Source organism: Podarcis filfolensis (genome assembly GCF_964270895.1).
Source record: "Podarcis filfolensis genome assembly, chromosome: 5".
NCBI classification, from domain to species: Eukaryota; Metazoa; Chordata; class Lepidosauria; order Squamata; family Lacertidae; genus Podarcis; species Podarcis filfolensis.
This window is the reverse complement of record NC_139608.1, coordinates 37985638-37998160: the sequence shown is the minus strand read 5'-3', so window position 1 is coordinate 37998160 and position 12523 is coordinate 37985638. Positions and strand designations below refer to the sequence as shown.

Below are 12523 nucleotides of genomic sequence, written 5' to 3'. Positions count from 1 at the left end.
TAAAGGCCTTAACATCCTCAAAAGCTGTATCAAAGATGTATGTGTGTGAGTGTGGCATCAGGCTTGAGTGGGTCCTGGCAGCTAAAGGTCCCCTTACATTTGCCATTGATGCTCTCCCTCCCTTGGTGCTGCCGCCACTACCACCAACATCAATGGCTCCCTCTGTCCCACCCTTAAGAAGAACAGTTGGGTTTCCAACAATGCCTTGGAGCAAGGCTACATCTGAAAAACTGGGGAACTGAATGGCTAAACTCAGCCATACGGCCGCCACTAGATAAGCCTGCCAGGACCTATCAGCATAGGAATGGCTCATGAATGGCTTGCTGATGCCACACCTGCCCCCCTGAGACCTAGGAGATTGACCCAGAGACCAATCAGATATCACAGGTGCACATATGATCCCATTTAGAAAGACTTGTGTCCTCCCCTTCTCGAGAAGGGTACTGCTTTGAGAGATGGCTTACCGAGCTGTCCAGGAGACCATTGCCATCTGTGTCATAGAGGCGAAACATAACTGCAAGAGAACACAAATTAAGAGCAGGCGTGTGGTGTGGGCCACATATTTTGCTTTTTTTTTTTTTTTTTAAAGAAAGCAAGCAAATCCATAGACATGTCTGATAATGGCATGTTTAGCATCATGTGTAGTTTGGCCCTGGAAGGGAGGGAGGGTGGCGAGAGAGACGAGGCTGAAAGTTTGTTGCTGGAGTTGGCTGGAAATGAAACTGCAGCCCTTGGGAGCTGTCCAAGTTGCTTTCCAGGGGGATCTTTGGCCTTGGTGGGTGGGAATGTCCATTGGCCCCATACTCTACATGTACCTTTTTAAAGAAAGCGAATGTTATTAAACCACACTAATTTTCCAGTGCCCAAGGGATTGGCTGGGTACCTCTCTTTCAACTACGCTCTTCCTATTGGAGTAGCGCATTCGTTGATGTTGAGAGCCCTTCGCTGTTCACTTCCCGTCAGCACCTAGACAGAAATAGTTGCCCTGTGAAGTCATGTGCAAGCTTAGACAATGGCCTAGGGTTGAGTGCAGTCAGGTTTTGGTTCTGGCCTGACAGAGGCCCTACTAAAAGATTTTATGACACACCAAACCCTACATGCACTTCAACAAGCAAGTGACACCATTCTACCTATTTTATATATCTTACGTTTTCTGAACATGCTCATCAGTGAACTTAATATAAGTGCACAGCTTGGGCAGTGCAAGCACCGACACTTGGCATCCTTAGGCAGTTGCCAGGGTGCCAACAGCCTGGTGGGAACAACTACGGATGCCACTTTGATTTCATGTGTGTGATCTGGTGGTGCTAGCAGTATCAGGTGGTGGGGTCTAGCCACTATCACACCTCCCCCCCATTAAAGTTTGTGAGGTATTAAATGGCAACTAGACTCATTAGCTTAGCATTGCTTGGAGTGCAGAGTGTCATGTTAAAAGGCCTAAGATTATTAGAAATAAGAACCTGGGCTGTGCTTATTAGATGGCACCTTTATTTCAGTGTCCCCTCCTTGTTTACAACTACACGCAGCCTGGCGTTCTTCCTTCCAGAATTCCCTTTCTCCTTTTTTGCCTGCTATAAGTCTTGGGCTTGAGCAGCCTAAGCTTAGTCCCAAATACTATGGAATTCTGAGTCTGGATCAAGGAGTAGATATTCCATAAACGTTACTCTGGGCTGCCAGGTAAGCCCTGCATAGTCCACTGATGGAGGATGGAACACAGTGAGCACTTTGCTCCTCAGACTTGGAGCCAGGGGTGGAGGAAGGGGTGTGCAGCGGGTGTGGTCTGCCCCGGGTGTCACCACTGAGGGGGGGTTGACAAAATGCCAGGCAGCACTCACCGCAAGGCCTGCAGTGCACCCGAGCCACCGCGTCTCTCCTGGGAGAGACGCAGGGGCATGGGCACCTGCAGGCTCCGCGCTGCCCATACGGTTAGCCCACTGCCTCCTCCCCCCAGCTGTAGGGCGGCTGAGTGGGAGGAGGCTGGCAGACTCTGCCCCAGGTGCCCGGGCAGCTTCCTCCGCTGATGCTTGGAGCCAGCCTTGGGCATCATTAACAGCTGATTTAACATGCCAGAAAAATAACAATAATAAGGAATGCCAAAATCAACCAACTAGCAAAACAGGGATTTAACTGGCAAAAAAATAGCGTTCAATGGTTGCAACACCTGTCTGGTCCTATCTTCATGGCAATGTTATTTCATCAGAGCTATCCTGCCCGCTGATCTCAGTGCTGCTTTAGGTACTGCGCTTTAATCCTCACTTGTATTCCTGGTGTCATGTTGAGTTGTGTCTATCTTTTGACCTCCACGTTCTCCGTGTGCTATGACTCTTCAATTGCTTGGCTTGCTCCATATAATGTCAGTTTCAAATAATTTTTGTTAGGTGACCACTTGAAAGAAACTGACTGTGGGGCGTTTCTTTTATGAAAGCTTCGTGCAAAACTTCTTTGATCAACAGAGATGTCGTATCCATCAGTACGTGGTGTCTTTTAAGAACAATTAAAAAGCAGAAGAAAAACAAGCCAAGGGCACCAGAGGGCAGCCTTGCACAGTTTCCTGAAATGCTAATGTAACAGAGCCATAAATTATTTCCCATGGCTTTGACTCTGTGCATTGTGGAGAGTAATAAATAAGTAGCAGCTTGCCTTCCTCCTCCTCATCATAGCACAATTGAAAGGTACCCTCTTTCATCTCTTGCTTTTCATTCAGATCATGATAACCAGCTCAATCCATGAAGCAAACCACAATTTTTGTGCAGTACTTGAACTGTGCAGGTAATGAGAAGAGATGAGCAACTTTGCCCTAGAAGAAACCTATTCAGTAGTTACAAAAAACAAAACGAAGAACAGAAACACCCCTCTTCTTAGACATGTAAGTATCCTTTTAAACAGGCAAGCTCTGTTACCAGGGTGCCTGTTCATCAGTCTACATGTCAGTGATGCTCTTTCCAGAGGCCAATTCCAACAACACATTTCCATTCCTGCTGTGGCATTTTGAAAAGTTCCTGGGTACAATGTTATCCCTGGAGCGGGTTATCCACATTATGGTTCCCAAGCTGATCCTGTGAGGAGGATCCTACGGTATTCTGCTTCGTAATATTTTCATAATTAACCTGCCCTTTGGTGTGCAAAATGACTCTGGGGTTTCTAATGGCAAATGAGTCACACAGTCAGCTTGGCACAAATTCAGAGCCATCCAAGGGAGAAGGAGAAGGAAAACAGCCATGATAAGCTCTGTGGTTATGTGAGTCAGCTCTGCAAAGAGTTTGTATGGAAACTGATTGATGAGCTTTCATCTCCCTCCGTGTTAGAATTCACTTCTTTTAATGGGAGCAATCAGTACTGCATGCAAAAGAGCTGGATTGTCCCCAAAGTTGTTTTTTAAAAAATATATATATTACAAGGTCCCTTCCAAATCAAATTGGAAACTGCTTAAAATGCAAGATCAAATTTAAATTCTGAAATTTTGCTTAAGAATTTGTGTGACGTTTCAGCTTTTTAAACACACACAATGTCTACTTAAGTTGGATAGGCCTAAAGCAGGGATGGCTAACCAGGATCACCCACACTTTGACATACACCATCCATCCAGAGAGCACAGCTTATGCTCATGTGCAGGCAGATACACACATACACCCAAATGGCATACAAAGGTAGCCCCAACCCAGGAGCTGGTGGTCCACCCCCTACGCTTGACTTAAGGGATTGCCAGGAGTTTGGCATTTTAGTTGTCCTTTTCTGTCTGTTTCTGCTAGCCAGGATAGATGAGCTGCAGGGTCCAGGAAATTTCAGACTCTATTCCTCCAAGAAGAAAAGTCTCTAAACTTCTCCAAAGTTAAGGATCATGTTTTCTCCTGGAGACTGACATATTTTTTTCTTTTAAAGGCAGTACTCCAAATTACAACAAGCAGGGTTCCGAGGGGATCTGGTCCGTTTACTTTTTGTGATTCTCTGTTAAGATACATTTTTAAAGAAGTTTGTGGGGGTTATGAATGATCTAAAGTTGCAGGAAATAATATGTGTGGGGCTTGTGGATTAGATTAAAGCCCCCTACACACATAGTATCTTTTATCCCATAATTTGAATATAAGCAAAGGGTCTACCACCTCAGGCCTGTTTTTAAACTCTGAAGAAGGGACCCAAGAGAAGCAAATGCAGCACAGATATATGACCTAAGTTGATCTGGTCAACTAAGAGGTGCCACCTAACCAACATATCTGCCTATGATGCTCTAGAGAAAATGGATGGAGAATGAGTGGAGAGGGATGAAGGATTGTGACCAGGTTGATTCACCACACACACACACACACACACACACACACACAGAGAGAGAGAGAGAGAGAGAGAGAGAGAGAGAGAGAGAGACAGAGACACATGCCTCTTGCCAGAACCAGAAGCTCAAAGCCATTATTGCTTCCCCTGAAGCCACAAACCCTCCCATCCCCCCCCATACCACACCACTGCCTCCAAGTGACCCCAGCACAAAACAAGTCTTAAGACCTGATGCTGTGGTCACAGACACTCTTCCTGTCACCCAAGCACTTACACTCCAGCTTATCCTCAGCCCGTCCCCTTTCCAGCAGTGACAGGTAGCAGACAATGTCCTTCAGGTAGACTACCTGAGCCAGTGGGGCTGACAAATGCGGACTGGCTGTTTTCAGGGAGATGTGGCTCTTTCGAAGGCTGAATGGTAATTTCTTCTCCAAGCTTCTGGAGCCTAAAGAAAAGGTCAAAAATAAGCACAGGTGATTCAAAGCTCAAAAAGAGATGTTGGACTATGCAGTCAGGTAGACATTAAAAAGACAACAGCAACTCAGGGCCTTTTTTTTGCTTGATCCTACCAGTGGCACAATGGGATGCGGGTGGCGCTGTGGGTTAAACCATAGAGCCTAGGACTTGCTGATCAGTAGGTCGGCTGTTCAAATCCCCGTGATGGGGTGAGCTCCCATTGCTCGGTCCCTGCTCCTGCCAACCTAGCAGTTCGAAAGCACGTAAAAGTGCAAGTAGATAAATAGGTACTGCTCCGGCGGGAAGGTTAACAGTGTTTCCGTGCGCTGCTCTGGTTCACCAGAAGTGGCTTCGTCATGCTGGCCACATGACCCGGAAGCTGTACGCCGGCTCCCACGGCCAGTAAAGTGAGATGAGTGCCGCAACCCCAGAGTCAGTTACGACTGGACCCAATGGTCAGGGGTCCCTTTACCTTTACCAGTGGCACAAGCACCTCAGGAAGGGCTTGCCAGCAGCGCATCCTTATAAGTCTGTTTTATCTCTAGCAGTCTAAACTAACTGAGGCAGCAACAGCAGAAGTGCAGCACAGCAATCTAGGGGGAAGCCTCCCCAAACCTTCCAGTTTGCTCCTTACTTTCAGGAAAGCTGCGCACAGCACTGCACTAAACTTCCATCACTCCCTAGTGGGTGGCTGAATGTAATGAGGCCATTTAGCTTCCTCCCCTTCCAGCTCTATGAATTGTTGCTTGCCACCCCAATCTCCATGAGCAGTGCAGGATTCCAGGGGCTTATTCAGGGTTTGAGTTTCCTTTTGGGAACAAGGCACAGCACAGACTACGGCATCTTTATGAGATATGGTTTTATTTGCACATATATACTACTTGCGCCTAGAGGGAGGGATTGCAGAGCATTCACATCCTGTGAGGTTCTGGCTTCCCCCTTAAGAGCAGCACTGGATTCCAGAGACAGCAAAAAGCCACCCTCTGTGTCTCTTTCTTCCAGGCTGTCATCCTCAGCTCCCTTGCAGTTCTGCCACTCCTTCTCCTGCTCACAGACTCCAAGGACCATCACTGGCCTTTGTCCCCTGCTAAAGACCCAGATCCTGAAGCTGAGGCTCCAATACTGTGGCCACCTCATGAGAAGAGAAGACTCCCTGGGAAAGACCCTGATGCTGAGGGCACAAGGAGAAGGGGACGACAGAGGATGAGATGGTTGGACAGTGTTCTTGAAGCTACCAGCATGAGTTTGTCCAAACTGCGGGAGGCAGTGGAAGACAGGAGTGCCTGGTGTGCTCTGGTCCATGGGGTCACGAAGAGTCGGACACGACTAAACGACTGAACAACAACAACAAAATGACCCATCCACCTAGCTCTGCAAGCTGTCTTGGCCAGTTAGCATAACTAAATCTAGGGGGTTTCAGTGTTTGGCAAAGTTTAATCAAACCTTGATTAATTCTCACCTCTACTGAATTATAACACATTTGGGGGATCCACCCCCCAAAAAAACCTCATAACAGTGTGTAAAGTTTTTGGAATGAACTCCAAGGAAGTGTGTCAATGCACCTCCTCCTTTTTTAACCTTTGGAGGAAATGCTAAGCATGTCATGTTAAAGTTGTGTGTGTATATGTGTGTGGGATTTTTTTTTTTTACTGTGTTTTTGTTTTACTCAGCTTGCACTTTTAAAATTACTTTTGGAGGGTGGTTTTATGGGGTTTCATATCCCATTGTATTTTATCTGTTGGCCTGGGAAAGAAATGATTAATATGATTAATATGCGAGCCAACTTTAAATAGATGAAAAGCCATCACATGTAGATGATGGAGCAAATTTGGCTTTTGTTGTTGTTGTTGCTGCTGCTCCACAGCAGTCTTCCCCAGCCTGGTGCTCCCCTAATGTTGTCAGCCACTGCCAGCATGGCCAGTGGTGCTCATATGAGTAAACCTCTTGTATAACATCCCAAATCAACACGACTGCCAAGGTATATAAGGTATGAGGAGGTATATATGTATGAGAATACAAATTCATCTATATAACCTCTGAGAAGGAAGACCTAGGAAAAACAACCAAATACTGAAAGAGAAGTAGCTGGCTCAAGACTAGCAACTAAAAATTGGTCAACAGGTAAATCATAAGGCAGTGTAGACATGCACATTTGATGTGAGCGCTGGCCCTTAGGAAATGTGGAGATTCGCATCTTCTTCCACTTATGCTTCCCTGACATAAAGGAGTGGGTTGGAGGCAATAAGACACTCTGTGGCTTGCCCAACCTGGCTCCTATTACCATGGTAAAAAGGATACTGGCTGACAGGATTTCAGCAGCAAAACAAGACACTTTCCTCCCACCCCGTCGCAACATCTAAAGATGCTGCAGAATCCACTGTGCTTGAAATAGAAATGTGGCTTTGCAGCTGAGCTGAGGCAGCTGGTGACACCACCTCAGATAAATTAGCTTGTTGCAAATACACTCCAATGTTTGCAAAGGCAACAGTAATGTGCTTCCCAGAGCGTCTCAGAGGAAACTCTCAGGAGTCCCTGACTACCACTGTGCAGCAGATGGATGTGGCTGGGCCTGCGGAGAGAGAATGCTGGAAGTAACATAGTTAGTTATTGACCCAGTGAGAGAATTGCTTTTTGAAAAATCACTTTCTTGTCCTGGTGCTGATGTGTTTGCTTCCCAAACTCTCACAGAGATCAAAAGTGCTTCTGTTCAACTTCCATTTCAGGTTTCCTAACGAGACTTTGCTGACAGAACCAAACAGAGAACTCCAAGCTGTGGCTTTGGCCTGTGACAACTGCGGTCACATCCACACCACAAAAACACACCTCAAATCCATTAAAATACATGGCTCCCCTTCTCCACAAAATCCTGGGAACTGTGGTTTACCCCTTGCAGAAATGCAATTCCCATACACTTAACAATTCACTGTTCCCAGGGTTCTTCAGAGATAGTCATGTGTTTCAGATGTGTGTTAAATGCAACATAAATGTATGTTGAAGACCTGGCCTCTCTTCACAGCTACAGAGAGTTGAGCCAGGGAAATTGCAGTGTTCATACAAGACCTCAGGAACAGAAGAGCAAAGATGGGACTCACCTGGGGACTGTGGGCTAAGCAGAGAACCTGAGGAGAGCTTGGAGGACCCTGAGGAGTTTTGAGCCGAGGGGGTACCAGCAGTGGATTTCTGTGAAGATGACCTGGACCAGCTAGGTGAGGCATTCCCAAGGGCATTAGCATTGGCAGTTGGAGCAGGACTTAGAGATGCTGTTTGTGGCTCTGCCAGGTTTCCCGGGGAGCTTTTGGGTTCAGGTGTGTGCCTTCCTGTGGCAGTTAAGAGAGTTTTCCCATTGATCCCTATAAATTCAAACACAGCATGAAGTCAGAACTCTTTAATGGAATGTGTTATTCTGCACACTCCAACTTGGAGCCTATGAGGACTGTCACTCAGTGTCCTGTGCAGATGGAGAAGTATCTCATGTACTGCTTGTGCCAGCTCAGTCCCCAGGAAGTTAGGCCTGGTCTGCTGAGTTCTCTCAAATTAGACACAAGGCTCATTTCTTCTCTGATCTGCTGTCTTACACTCATCTCCATCTCTGTTACCACAGGACTGGTGTTGTCACTGCATTTCATAGTGTTTTCAGACAGAAACGACTCTCCCTACCTTGATCACATCCAACACTATGCATTTAAAGCAGAATCAGGTTTTAGCCAGTTAATTATTTTTCCCTTCAGTAGGTCAGGAAAGGCCATAGCTGAACTATGAAGTCTAGCAAGCTATCAATATTAATTTCATCAGAGGAACCTGAGAAGAAAACAGAAACTGACTGTCTCTTAGGAAGCTCCTAAGCTACTGTTTCCACAGAACTCCTTACACTTAATCTGATCACAGCTTGGTATTTCATAAAATGCGTTTGAACAAGCTCCAGTTTTCTCTTTTACAATAACTATGCTGTCAGGATAAAAAGATTTATATTTAGAAGTGTGCATTGGATGCAGATGAATCCTGAGGGTGGGGTGCCTCAGGAGGATTTTGTTTTTGCCTTGCCAGTGGTGAAGCAGGATCTGTACAAGGTGGTACAAGTCGCAGCAGGGACCCATGAAGCCCTTTGTGGCACACTCATGATCCAGACATGAAAAAATGCTGCAGACAAGCATCTGATGAAAGTAACGTCTCTAAGCTTATCATAATGTCAGGATGGGGTGATGGAAGAAGCAGACCAAATACCAAAATGGGAAGAGGAGAACATTGTGACTGACAGGCCTCCAGCACAAAATTCTCTGTATATATATTTGCTTGTAATTCTGCAGATAGGTTACCACACCTACAAATTTCATCCACTTCTGTCAAAAGGCATTATTTTGATTTTCCAATAGTGAATGGGGTGGGAACAAAACATATTTAAATAGACCCTGAGCTGAATGGGCTGTTTCCTGAGATGCCAAAAGAGGGTTTGAAGTGAAGCATGCTTTTTTTCAGCCGGAACTTGCTGGAAGTCAGTTCCGGCACCTCTAAGGTTGTCATTATAAGAGAACAAGGGAGGAGTTCATGGTGAGTTCCTGCATCTCTTTTTCTAGAAAAATAGCACTGTGTACACACACACACACACAAAAAAAAAATATTTTTGTCTTTGGTACATAACCAGAGTGGTAGATGCTACTTCAATGTAATATCAGCATTGTAGAGTTGAAAGAGCCATCTCTGCATAGCAACAGTTTCCTGACAAGACCTGATGGTTACAAATGCCAGGTCACACTGAAATACTGAGAGAGATAGAGCTGTAAAAAGCTTTAGCATTCAAATACTGTTTGTTTTCTATGTTTACTTAGCTGCTGCATGTGACTGTGCGGGGATTCCAGAGTGAGAGAGTGGGTAGTCCCAGGTAAAAGGGGGGGGAAGCAAGAGAGTACAGGAACCCAGCAACATCAAATAAAGGCAGGAGATTCAGGACAGACAAAAGGAAGGATGACAAGATCCAAACCAGTAGGTTCAATTTTCAAGGAAAAATATTTAGACTTAAAACTAAGGACAACTTTCTGATGATACAGTGGAACAGACTGCATCAGAAGGTGGGAAAACTCTGATGTGTTAGAGATTTTTAAGCAGATGGTGAATGGCTATCTCTCGGAGATTATTTTGTAGGGATGGAACTTCCTGCACTAGTAGCAGTTTGGATCAGATGACCTTATGGCAGCTGTTCTCAACCTGTGGGTCCCCAGATGTTATTGGACTACAACTCCCATCATCCCTAGGTAGCAAGACCAGAGCTCAGGGATGATGGGAGTTGTAGTCCAACAACATCTAGGGACCCACAGGTTGAGAACCACTGCCTTAGAGGATCCCTTCTATATGTTTCTAATGGTTAAACAATGAAGTTCACTTTCACAAGACGTGCTGATGGTCATCAACATGAGCAGCTTTAAAAGGAGACTCAAGCTATCAGTGGCTACTACACACACGATAGCTGTGCATTACCTCTGGTCTCAAATTCAGCATGTCTCTGAATATCAATTGCTGGGGACAACAACAGGAGAGGACATCTGCACTTGTTTCCTGTTTCTGGTTGGCCAACGTGGGAAAACAGTCAAGTAAATTAGAAAAGCCCAGATAGGCTTTTGTACTTATAAATCTCTGTACAATACCGCTCTGTCCATTTATGGCTATGGAGGTCCTTGTTAAAAGGTGGAGCAGGGGTTTCATAAAAGAGCTTATCATAGATACCTGTAACAGGGGCGCAAGCAACTTCAGTCTGGATAGAGATGCCTGTATCAATGGACTTAGACTCTGAAAGCCCGAGAGAAACAGAAAAATAAACACACACTTTAACAACGTACGCTCAGTTACGTTTATTGCAAGTTTGTAGTAAACAGCTGTCAACACTTTCTTCTTGGCAAATATATAAATACTTGGTTAGAATAGAAAGGGCTGTGTGCACATATTATTATGTCTCACCAATAATACAAAGTACAAGTGTGTGTGTGGGTAGAGGGTCAGAACCTAACCCAAGCTGTGGGTGGCCTAACCTGAATCCTGGCCTGGAGGAGGTGGAATCCAATGTGGATTCAGTAGGCTCAGTGGCCACAGAATGCCAACTGGTTGTTGGAGGAGGGTGGAAATGGGAAACCAGAGATAACAACGGGTGAAATGGAGTACCGTATTTTTCCGTGTATAAGACACCCCCAATGTATAAGACGACCCCTATGTTTTGAGTCCAAAACTAAGAAATAAATATTTTAAACACCAAACAGAACTTCAATATTTTATGAAATATTCAAAACACCAGTATATTTAGTACCGTATATTTAAACATCAAACACTGAGGCAAGCTGCGTAATGGCAGCTGCTCAGTGTAACTCCACTGTAGCTGCAGCTCCAGCTTTCCCGCCTGTGTGGTGCACTTTGTCTCAGTATTTACGGTATGTACCGTATTGAGCGCCGGCAGATGCGAACGCTGATCGAGGAGCTGCGACTGCCAGAGCTGCCTGAGTGAGTGTGTTTGGGGAATCGGGGGGGGGGGGGTCTGGGTAGCCAAGGGGCAACTTGGAGTGGGGGCTGCTGGGGGGGAGTACCAGATCAGGGTTTGTTGTGAGACCAATAGCGAGGGGAGGCTGGGGGGAAAGAATATGGATGGCGCCATGTATTTATTTATATACTGTATTTAATTGCAACATTCCGTGTATAAGACGATCTTATACACGGAAAAATACGGTATTATAAAAGAGACTGACTGGAAGAGAACTCCACACTTGCATTTTGTTGCAAGTCTCATTTTGTTCCTTCTAAATGCAAATCTGCCACAGAAGACGACTTCTAAAAACATCCCAGCTCCATTTTCAGTTTTGACTGAACATGCAACACACTTCTTAAAAACTTCAAAAATAACAAGTGAACCAGTAAATCAGCAAATGGCAGGTACTAGTGATGGTGTGTGAAGCAGACAAAGGAGAATGGATGTTGCTCACCAAGGTTGCTGAGCTGTGTAATGCTGGAACTTTGTCGCTGGCTCTCTGGGGAATATTGGCAGATTTTTCGTTTGAAGGACATGAAGAGGTGCTGGCAGAGCTCCTCTGGAATATCCACCTCCAGATATGTTCTCATGAACAGCTGGAACCCCTCATAGTCAATTGGCTTCAGGGAAGAATGGAATAAAGCAAAATAGAAAAGCCCTTTAGATTTGTTTAACTTCTCATTTTAAAAAGGGACGGTCTGCAGAAGTAGGATTCCTTCCAGACAACGCAACAATTAAAATCAACCACCAAGCTTTCAGGCTGTTGCTAATGCATGTTACACAATATACACCATGGTAACCTGTGATTAACAAACTGTGAACAGGTAGCATTCAGTATCCCATTGGAACAACATGTATGGTCCAATAGAGCTCCACAAAACGGCATCAGGGAAAAATGAGTGAAAATCTTTTAGGTCAGAGATGTCAGTCTCCTGCGGTCCATGGGTTATTTACCTCAGAAAGGAGAAGGTTATCCCCTTGCTATTTTTTAAAAATGAACCAGTTGGTATGTTTAACTCTAGAGTGCTCATTTTAGCTTATCTTCAGCATTGGTCCATAGGTGGTTTAACATTTGCAATTCAGATATTTAAATAAATGGACATATGCAGTTAGAGTAGATTTGGCAACTTTAAGCTACAGAGCAGGGTTTGAATGGCATTGCTCAAAAACAGTCAAACACAAATCTGAGAGTTGTCTCCCCCTCACACCAGGAACAGCCCATCATCCCTTGAGGGATGGCAGATGGATGCTTCCAGATCCATGGCGTACTATTAAATTTAATGAAGGTTCAAAGCAAGC

General features: G+C 45.2%; 1 protein-coding gene across 1 annotated transcript in view; it reads right to left on the bottom strand.

The window, feature by feature from the left end:
- DGKG (diacylglycerol kinase gamma) overlaps positions 1-12523 on the bottom strand; it is a 121147-nt gene that overhangs the window by 70885 nt on the left and 37739 nt on the right. The window contains 5 exon segments of the mRNA XM_083616262.1: positions 465-514; positions 4541-4711; positions 7815-8072; positions 10438-10500; positions 11679-11844. Coding sequence (XP_083472388.1) covers positions 465-514; positions 4541-4711; positions 7815-8072; positions 10438-10500; positions 11679-11844 — 708 coding nt within the window.